The sequence below is a fragment of the Calonectris borealis genome, chromosome 1 (assembly GCF_964195595.1).
Source record: "Calonectris borealis chromosome 1, bCalBor7.hap1.2, whole genome shotgun sequence".
Taxonomy (NCBI): domain Eukaryota; kingdom Metazoa; phylum Chordata; class Aves; order Procellariiformes; family Procellariidae; genus Calonectris; species Calonectris borealis.
Genome location: NC_134312.1, coordinates 48576221 through 48586994, shown reverse-complemented (window position 1 = coordinate 48586994; position 10774 = coordinate 48576221). Strand labels below are relative to the sequence as shown.

General features: G+C 32.6%; 1 protein-coding gene across 14 annotated transcripts in view; it reads left to right on the top strand.

Annotated features, from left to right (window-relative positions):
- Positions 1-10774, top strand: part of CEP290 (centrosomal protein 290) — a 55330-nt gene that overhangs the window by 9003 nt on the left and 35553 nt on the right. For 7 of the 14 annotated variants that reach the window (XR_012673745.1, XM_075150655.1, XM_075150653.1 and 4 more), the window contains exons 13-23: positions 446-569; positions 1122-1294; positions 1826-1988; positions 2651-2751; positions 2844-2931; positions 3411-3523; positions 3727-4527; positions 6621-6705; positions 8109-8251; positions 8794-8958; positions 9905-10054. Coding sequence is in view for 13 of the 14 variants with exons in the window: in XM_075150655.1 (XP_075006756.1) it covers positions 446-569; positions 1122-1294; positions 1826-1988; positions 2651-2751; positions 2844-2931; positions 3411-3523; positions 3727-4527; positions 6621-6705; positions 8109-8251; positions 8794-8958; positions 9905-10054 (2106 nt within the window). In the remaining variant the exon portion in view is untranslated. Of the gene's footprint in view, positions 1-445; positions 570-1121; positions 1321-1825; positions 1989-2650; positions 2752-2843; positions 2932-3410; positions 3524-3726; positions 4528-6620; positions 6706-8108; positions 8252-8793; positions 8959-9904; positions 10055-10774 lie in introns of those variants that run through there. The other 7 variants (XM_075150711.1, XM_075150685.1, XM_075150677.1 and 4 more) reach the window with 2 other exon arrangements.

Sequence of the window (10774 nt, the reverse complement as noted above, 5' to 3'; positions counted from 1 at the left end):
AGGCAGTCTGCAATACAGGTGTCATGTATGATGGATTGTTAGTCCTCCCAATCTTGAACTTGTATCTCTCGGTTCCCAGTGGCAATTGTTCATGAGGAAGCTATAAGAAACCTATATCGTCTGAAACTTTTCATCATACATTGTCTAACTCTTAGAGAACTGTTGTATTTAAAATTGATATACTAAAATACTGCTTTTGTATGTGTGTGTGTTTGAATGCTTTATTTTTACTCTTTCTTTTATTTTTCCTGCTTTGCCTTTATATACCCAACTTCTAGATAATATCTGAACTCTATGTTGTAAGTACAGTATATTTGATGTTCTATAAATTGTTTTGTATTAGCTACTTTTAATTTCTTCATTTACTGTGTGGTGTTCTGTATTGGTAGCGTGCCTGTCAGTAAAGAAGAACTCTTTAATGGAGTTTCTTTTTTTGTGTGTGTAGGGTGTGCAAGAGCGAGATGCTCAGATAAGATTGCTTACTGAGCAAGTCGAACAGTATACCAAAGAAATGGAACAGAATGCATTTGTTATTGAGGAATTAAAAAATGATCTCCAGAAAGATAAAGGTAACATGACCATTTTATTTTAATACGTATGGAAAGGAAAAAAGAAACCACAGATTTACTGTGCATTCTTTATTCTCTAGAGATACAGAAAAAATATTTGCAGTATTGAGTAATATTAGTCTCTAATTTTTTTGTTTTGATTTATTAAACATTCGTGAAGAGTTTAAATTTATTCACAGTATTTCAGTGGGTATTATGGGTAATAGAGTGCCTAATAAAACTATGCGTGGTCTGTAAAGGGTAGAGCATAACATATAAGGTCGCAGCTCTGTCAGGAATTGCAAATGATTAGTAGCATGCAATTCAAAATAGATTCTGATGTCCCTTACGTGCACTCACTTCTTATAAATATTGTTTGAATGAACAATTATGGGGGAAAAAAAAAGCTCTTTTTTTTTTTTTATAAAAGTAGTCTTTTATAATTACTTAAATAAAAGAGCAGAAAATGAAGATCTCCTTTATAACATCATCTGAAGTGTTTCTTTCTTGCTTAATGGCTGATAGCAAGAATTCCTAGCTGAATTGTAAACAGATCAAGGTTTTTCTTTCCAGGTCACTCATCTCTTGCTCAGCAGAATCGTATTGGGGATATGCAAGAAAAGTTAAAAATGCTACAAGAGAGAACTAAGGAGGCTGAAAAATCAGCAGAATTAGCAGAAGCAGACGCTAGAGAAAAGGACAAAGAGCTCGTTGAGGCTCTGAAACGAATGAGAGACTATGAACTGGTAAACAATTTGTCAGAGTGGACATGGTATTTCATCATATTTTTAGGAGATCATTTTGTCCTTCCGTTTTTTATTGACTGTGTTCTAATTAGAAATTAAATGAATGACTTCTGATGCTGATTTTTTTTTTCTTTTCTTTTCTTTCTTAATAACATTTAGTGGTCACTGACTGCATGCAATTTGTTAGCCATACTTAACAATTTTTACAAATTGTCAGTTTTAACATATTCATATGGGCTTCTGAAGTTCGTTGAACAGTAATTGAATACTCAAGATATGATTCTTCGAAGGATCATGTAGTAAGAGGACTCAATTTTGAAATATGCAGAGACTCCTCTGTAGTCAAAAGACAAATTTGTAGGATCTGCTTTTTATTCGGTAACTTTTTTCACTAAGCATAGTGCAGAACAGTGATACAGGATGAAAAACATTTTTTCTTATCTGTGTAATGATGAAAGACAGATTCATAATTTATTTTCTTACATCTTCTGTTGGTTGTTTTGTTTTAACTTTCCATTTGGGTTTTTACAGGGAATATATGGTTTGGAAGAAGCTGTTGCTGAAATAAAAGATTTAAAAAAGCAAGTCAAAATACGAGATCATGAGATTGAAACATTAATTAAGGAAGTCAATAAACTTGAACTTAAAATAAATGATTTTCTTGATGAAAATGAAGAACTCAGAGAGCGTTTAGGTATGCTATATCCATTACGTTTTCAATTATTTGTTGTGTAAGAATTCAAATAACATTATATCATGGAAATCTTTTACTATACCAAGTAACTACTTGTAAATAATTTTGTCTATTCTGCTAATATTTGCAAGTAGTTTTAGTTAGGACAAACTGCATGAATGTACATGACTGAACTTGAATGTACATGACTAAACTTGGCTTACAGGTTGCTTTGACTGGAGAAAGTAGAATAGGTTTTGTAGTGCTTTTTTGGTTTTGATTCCTCTTTGACTTTACACTGCTTACTTAATTTCATAATACGGTATTTGGAAACCATAACATACTGAAGTTGTAATGCTGGATTGAAAAACACAGAGAAAACTTTGGACAGGCTTATTTTTACATAGAAGAATCTAAACATAAATATAGTTAATTTTAGGTGGCATTTTATTGCATTTTGGTTTTTGAGTAACTGAAGTAAAATTATGCTTTCTTCTGGTGTTATTACATGGAGCATAAGATGTGTGTACATATAGAAATACTTACATATATTCAACTATCAACATATTTTTTTAATTCTACTTGACTAGTTATATTCTGATTTAAATTAACTGCATTCTAATGATCATTAACATTAATTTTCCTCCTTAATGAATAATAATACAACATATGCTGTGTTTTAGGTCTTGAGCCAAAGACAATGATTGATTTAAATGAATTCAGAAACAGCAAAGCACTGAAGCAGCAGCAATATAGAGCTGAAAACCAGATTCTTTTGCAAGAGGCAAGTGATAAATCCTATTTTTGTGTAAGAGCTACGTAATAAAAATGTATTTGAACAAAATGAAATGATGATCTGTGAATAATAATATGCAGATTGAAAGACTGGAAGAGGAAAGAATTGAACTGAAAAAACAGGTTCGTAAGTTGGCTCAGGAGAAAGGAAGAAGAGTTGCAACAATAGGTAGGATTTTTTTTATTATAAACTGTCCTTTCAAAAACATGCTGTCTATACTTATTAATATACCTATGTTATATTTACTCATTTGTTTAAATTACCAGGCTAAATACATTTAATTGAATCTGTAGGAAGTGGTGAGTGGGTTCGTTTTTCCGTAGTCTAACAGCCTAGTAGCTTTTTGACTTGTGATGGCTAGTAATGCATCGCTGAGAGTTGTGTCATTGGCTTACAGTTCTTAGATGCAGGATGATCTCGCCATGATTGCCACTAAATCTATATAATATATGTGTTTCAAAAATCTTAAAATTTCAATTCTGTGCCACCCAGGGAAGCATAATGTGCTCAGATGGAAAGGTTTACAGCTCCTTACTTTGCAGGCAGAAAACTAGAACTCAGATATGCTAAATGGAATATATTCCCTTGCTTGGAGACCAATTAAAAGTTCATAATAATTTATTACTTGTACATTTACTTTCAATTAGGATTGGATGCTGGTGATGTGCAGATAACTGATAGCTTTAGTGAAGAGAAGGGAATGAATAAGAGGAAGTTGGATTTCTTCAACAGACGTGATATTGCTGAAGTAAAAGCAAAGGTAGGTTCATAAAGCCAGTTCATAAACATTTATGTTTATTGTATTGTATTTCTCTTTCAAAATAAAAATAATGTTATTTTGTAAATATCTGTTCAAATATTTCCCTAGGTGCTTTTATTAACTGCTTTTAAAAAATCCAAAAATTAATAATTTGTAATTTTTTTAGAAGACTAATGAATGTTCTATATTTTTTGTGAATATAGGCTAGCAGCGTGTGTAACGTGGAAGGGAGAAACACACTTGCAGATAGAGAAGCACCAGTTAGACTTTTGAAGTCAGAGAAAGATATAGCTGAAAGCAGTAAGGCTGTGGGAAATCTACCTAGAAGAACATCTGGCATACCTGAGAATTTAGATTATTTGGAAAAAAATAGAAATACTTCTTTGGTTCATTTAGGTTCAAAACATGTGACAGAGTGGCAACTAGTTAATGACAACTGTAATTCTGAAACTCTTAGTATAAAAGAGCTTTTTGTATCACCAGAGCTACAATTTACACAGACATCAGGAATAACAGATTATACAGACAATAGAGAGATGTCAAAAGACTTAAAATCGGACTACACATCTTTGTTTTCTGCTTATCGGCAAGTGTGTCAGACCTCAGAGGTAAATAACCGGAATTACAGAAACAAACCATCTTTTCAGAGTCGAGTGTCCGTAACTTCTAATTCAGACCAAAGAGGTCAGGAAAATTTTTGCCCAGGACTATCTCTCAGCAAAAACTCTCTGATTCCTTGTGCATCTGCTCTTGGAAAGCCAGTAATGCACAAAACACGAGAAGTGACATTGAAGGATAAGCAACACTATTCGCAAGTAAAGTTTTCTGATTTAACTACCTGTCAAGAAGACAGAGAAGGAAAGAAATGCCTAACAGAATTGTTGCAAGTAAAAACTTTGGAAAATGTACTTGAAAATGGACAATCAGAACACTCAGGTCAGGTAGATCCTGTTGAAAATCTCATAGAGCAATTGAGGAGAGAATTAGCCCTTCTTAGATCACAGGTGAGACACCTTTATAGTATGTGTATGTTTATATCTGATGCAGTTATTTAGAAGATAAATTCAAATAATAAAGATGTGTTGGTTTACTTTCATCTCTATTGATTAAAGCTCTAGGATAGTTCTAATAGAATTGGGCATTTTTTCTTCCAATAAAGAAGTGCCACCTCATTAATTTGCAGTTTATTTGTTGACATAGGATTTAAAAATGTAAGCATATATTTTCATTCTGTTGGTAGAAAAAGTTTGCACAACACCTCTGCATATGTACATAAATGCATACGAAGAGAGAACAGTTTTTATTCTAAGACCTTACACACATCTGTGTAAACAAAGCATTCATCATTTTTCTTAGTGCATACAGCCTTGTATCTCATACAAATAAATTGTTGCAACTGTATTTTAAACAACATAGTTTCAGGATTATTTTTAAAAATTGTTTTAAATAAATACAGAGAAATACAAATGGTAATTTACAAGCATTAGTTGAATGAAGTAGGGACTGAATCAGTCCTTTGGTATGAAAGACAGAAGATGAGATTTCTGTTAAAGATGCAGATGTTATTTGGCTAGAGGACGTCTTCTGCCTCCAGAGAGAACAGATTGTGTAAAGTTAGACTTTTGGAATGGGAAAGGCCTTTCTTTCTGGGAAACATCTAGGAAATTCCTGCGTTGGTTCTTCTGTCCTTTTATCCATTTCCTTGCCAACTGACAAAGATAATGTATATCTGTTTTCAGAAAAAAAGATTTCCAATGAAAATTTCCATTTATTAAAATGATCTCTGATGATAAAATCTTTTAGGTTCTCAAAAGGTTTTTTGAAAACTTTTTGTAATCAGTGAAAGAACGGGTTGATTTCAGGATGCTTGCTGTGGTTTCTTTCATTCACATGATAAATCATACAAAAAAATTATTCACTGGTAGCTTCCTAAATTGCTACCTTGAAACGCTGTGTTAGTTTTCTGTATAGTGGAGGACATTGCTTTGGTTGCCAGAGATACATTTGGGGCATGGATCAAGCCAATCCCTCAGAGTCTCACAGACTTTTGGTCTGTATGAGACTGTTGTTCCACCTGCTGCATGACCCAAGAATACATGTTTCCCTACTCAGTGTTATGTGGGATATACCTTGTGTAATTCTTCCAGTGAAACCACCTCTGTTGCCGTTGCATTTCAGGCAGGAGATTCGTATGTAGACTGGGAAATTTTCATGAAGACATACTCCAAATTTGAAAAAAAACTGGGAGTAAAACATTAGATTGTGAAAATTAGAATCTGTGTATTTTTTGTCTGGGAGAAACCATTTAAGAATGTGATGAGGAAACATCACAGTTACAATGTATAAGATAAGCAAATAGGTCTTTCCTATCTTTAACTGAAATGTTTTGGAACTGATGGCATTTCCGTTGAGCCTGTTGAGCTATGTAGTTGATCAATGGAAAGTATAAGTCTATATACATCAGGCTTTTTTCAGTTATACAACAGTTTTTCCATGCTACAGGAGTATGCTTTGCTGTTGTGATTGCTCTTAAAATACTGTGTTAGCCAAGCTGTGGAATGAATAATGCCTACTAATTGCATTTTCAGTAGAAAAGAAGTAGTGAGGTTTTTTATATTTTGGAAGATAAGTCTTGGAAATATAATTTTTTTGTATATAAATGGAGATAGAATCCTCTACTAATAACTTACTGTTGGGTTTTTTTAGAATGAGCAGTTATCCAGAGATTTGTTGATCAAGAGTATGCTAAATACAGAGTTGAATCTTGAAAGATGCAGAAGCCAGGCAGTGCAGGTAGTATAAGGTTTAAAAAAAAAACAAAACAGGATAAATATTTAGGTAAAGTTTATTCATGGTTTAAGTAATTTTTTCCTGATAATTTTGCTGTTGCTGTGAAGATGAGGCTATTTCTTTGATTGTTGCCTTCTGTATTACACCTCATTTTGGTTTACATACTATATAATTTCACTGGTGAATATATATGGATTAGCACTATTTTCAAGCATTTGTTCTCATTTAATCACAGAGTCTTAATGAAAATTCTACTACTAAAATTCCTAAACTACAATTCTTGAGTCTTCTTTGTTCTTTTCTTTAGAATGAGTATCTTGCAAATGAATTAAATGTGAGAGAGAGAGATTTGGAGAAGAACAGGACTGTAATAGCCGAATTTCAATCTAAATGTAAGTTGCAACCTGTTTTAAAACCAGGGAATGTTACCAAGTACTTGCAGATAGTTTGCTTATTTAGTCGTTCTGTTTCTGTGATTGTGACCACAAATATCCGACTTTGCAGTTTCTCTTTTAAATGCAGTTTACTTTGGTATCTTTCACAGTGATTGAGTTTGCTGTGTACATAGAGGGTTATTACACAAACATTCTGATATACTTCTGAACTGTGGAAATTATGGGTGTGAATTGGTCCAGGTGTGAACACAATGATTACAAAACAGTGAATATAAATGGCATTTATTGAATTGGAATTCCTTTGAATTCTCACTAATGACATTTTAAAAAAAAAAAAAAAATTTTGTGTTTATATTAGTGTATATCTTTGTGTGCGTGTGTATAAATACATATATAGTTGCTAATTTTAAACTTATATTAGTGATAGTACATGAAACATAATTTATTCATACTCAATACATTAAACTAGGATGTCTCATGTTTTTCCTTCCTGAATCAGACCTAATAAGGGCTTTAAGTTTGTGAGTGATCTCAATTATAAAAATTATACAAGTTACTGGTATAATTGTAGTGCTTTTTTGGCTCCAAGGAAGCATAGGGGAATTATACCCACTTGCTGCTTACGTATATATGTATGTTAGCTGAAGTGCACTGCTTGCAAACTCTGAAATAAAAATAATGCTAATTTCTCCTGACAAGAATCTTAATTTTTTCCCAGAGAATGTGAATTTTAAAAATTCTTTTTGACTTTTTAAAATAGACTTAGTGAAATTGCTCAAACTGCTCCAAATTTTGCAGTTCACTCCTGGGTCTTCAGGACGTGTTGTTAGCCATATTGTTAAGATGCACAGAATGTCCTACATTTTTTTGGTTTTTTTTAAGTTTCCAGACTTCTTGCTCTGTGCTGGAAACTCTGGAATTCCACGGAGAGACTAATGGTGGCAGGAAAACTGTATGTCTTGAGAGTCCTTATTACAGCCAAATAATTTAAATGTTCTTTTTCCCCCATCTGCAGCAGGAATTCAGGCAATTCTTATATTCTTCATTGTTACACCCAAACATTTCCAAGATAGCCACGTTTCTGGATTTGTGAAAGCCAGACAGACAGGCTACTAAAGAAGTGAAAAAAGTGGCAGGAAACACTGAAGACTGGAAGGTTCAATAAAGTCAAATGTGTTCCTTGAAGCATTTCATTATTGTTTTGTTCGTATTTCTTCAGCAAAATACACTCTCCGGATGTTGCTAGCAGCTCTACTTTTAACTTCCTAATTGGTTATGTCTGTATATAATTTGAACATACTTTTTATATATCAGATCAACAAGTATTACGATGAAATGTCCTAGGAAACCTTAACTCATTTTTTCAGTGCTTTTAGACACATTTACAATTTTTATTACAGTAAAAGAATTATCAGAAGAGAATAAACAACTTGAACAAGGAATGAAAGAAATATTGCAAGCTGTCAAGGAAATGCAGAAGGATCCTAGTGTGAAGGGAGGAGAAACAGCCTTAATAATCCCTAGTCTGGATCGTTTAGTTAACGTAAGCTTGCTTTCTAAAGTATTATTTAGCTTTATAGGATTTACAGGCTTTTTTTTTCCTCCTCAATTTTTGGGATATTGTATAATTAAATAGTAGCTTCCTTATATATACACTTCCTTAGTAGGAGTACATAGTGTGATACCTCTTTAAAAATGCAAATTAAAAATATACGGCAACAAGAGATTGCCAATAAAAATTAAAAAAAAAAAAAATCTTCAGCTGGATAGTATAAAACTGTCTTTGGCAAGTTTATTGTCCCAGTCATAAAGCTCAGGTAAAAGTTTGTTTCTATGTCTTTTATCTCTATAGGACCTGCAGGAAATGTTTAAGAAAAATTCTTTATGCAAACACCGTACCAAAAAAATCAGTGTTTTTAACCATTTAAATCACAATCTATGGCAAATATACCATCAGGAAACTGATAAGTAGTTTTAAAACATTAAAATTTAATGTCTAAATTTGAGGGCTCCAGTTTATTATGAAAAAACAAAGCTTTTCTGCACTTTTTCTCTGTTTTGTTAATTAAATGTTTACTACATTAGGCAATGGAGTCTAAGAATTCAGAGGGAATCTTTGATGCTGGTGTGCACTTGAAAGCTCAGGTTGACCAGCTTACAGGACGAAATGAAGAATTAAGACAGGAACTGAAACAGACTCAGAAGGAGGCAACAAATTTCTCTAATCAGCTGGCAAATGCAAATGAAAAGGTATACAATTTTTTTTATACAATGTATTTTGTACTTGAAAAGTGGCTGCTCTGATAATTTAGAACAAAACCACACAATCTATAAGATACTGAATTTAGCTTATGTGAACAGTGTAATTATACAAATCTTAATTAAATTTATGTATTGGATCTACCAATTTGTCCATTTTAAGTTCAAATCTTACTGTTACTTTATCCTTGGAATATCCTACCATGTTAAACACCAAGCATGCCTATCTTTTGGGGAGAGCCATGCCCAAAAAAGCTCACAGATTTCTTTCTTCAGAAAGCCAGTAGTCTTGCATTTGTTATGAGATTAAAGTGTTCTAAAATGATGAATAATTCTCTAAAATCCTGTATTTTGTTTTAAGTTGTACAATTGATTCTGTGGAATGCTTCTTCCAGGACAGGCATGAGGAACGGAATATTATCTTACAAGAAACCAAATTTAAATGTGCCTTTTAGAACAGCTTTGGTGGTGCAAGAAGATTTGCCAGTAACTAATATTCTAGAGTAGTGTTAGAGTAGAGAACCAAGAGCTTTTAAGAAGTTAAATGAAAAGGCGAAGATTTGTTTAGAATAAACCATCAAATAACCACTGCAATAATTCTATGCAAAACTTCATCTTTTTAAAAGGGGTAGAAATGCACTGTTTTAAACAATTTGGAATAAAACTGTGGTTGAATCCTTAGATATGTGAAGCTGCCCTGATTGCACGAGTCATTTGATAAATTTGGCTTAAGATACTATGCATTTAATGATTTATGGAATCACAGCATTTTTAAAAGGTTAGAGAGTGTTTGAATGCTTTGGAATATAAGTGGAAGTGAATTAGGTTGTTAATAACAACTGATGTAGCACAGGAAAACAATATATTTTTCATCAGTGATTTTTTTTTAATTGAATAGCAAGAGCTACTTCTTTATGTTTTTGTTTCTTTTCTTTAGATTGCACAACTGAAAAATGAAATTTGCTTATTACGTCAATCAGAAGGTGCCAATATTGTCTTCCGAACAGTGAATCTTCCAGAAGGAATGGCTCCTTCAAGTGTTAATATGATTAATTCTCTGAATGAATATTTAATACGTCTTATACAGGTAACTCATTTACTCCTTGATATCAAGAATATTTGTAACATATAGCTAATTCCTCCAAAATCTAGTACCATGCCATGTATGGACATGGGAGAACTCTCCAAAATTATTTTGAAGTTCTGACATCCAGCAAACTCTTTGGGCTATTCTGTTTTTTTTTAAGCTGTAAGTATTTTGTTGTGTTGTAAACCTGGAAGGTAATACTTAATTAAATTTTTGACAAGAATTCAGATTTTTTTGTTTTAAATCTGAATTTTGATCTAAATATTTGCTCACTCTTCCTTCTACTTCTGCAGTTGCATTCTTTCTATAAGAAATTCTGTCTTACTGCTCTCTGGATTCCACACCTGAGTCTGCATGTGCAAATCCTACTCTGAACAGTTTTTCTCTATACAGCAAAGGTCTCTGTTTATTTACCATATGAATTTTCATTCCATTATTTGTCAAAAATATGTCAACATTTGTAAAAAGAGGCATAAATACATTGAAACTGAAGCCAGAGATTCCCATGGGAAGCATAGCAGGCAAACCTATAGTAAAGAATTGGCTCTTTGAGAATTGGAGTAAAAAGAACTTACCTTTTTATTATTATTAAATTATTTTGTTCTGTCTTTGATCACTTTTGTTGATTAGAGAATATTTTTCAACTGTATATGATTATAAAGTAGAAGAGTATTTGGGAACATGAGAAGAAAACATCGCTTTCCAGTGAGACATTCAATT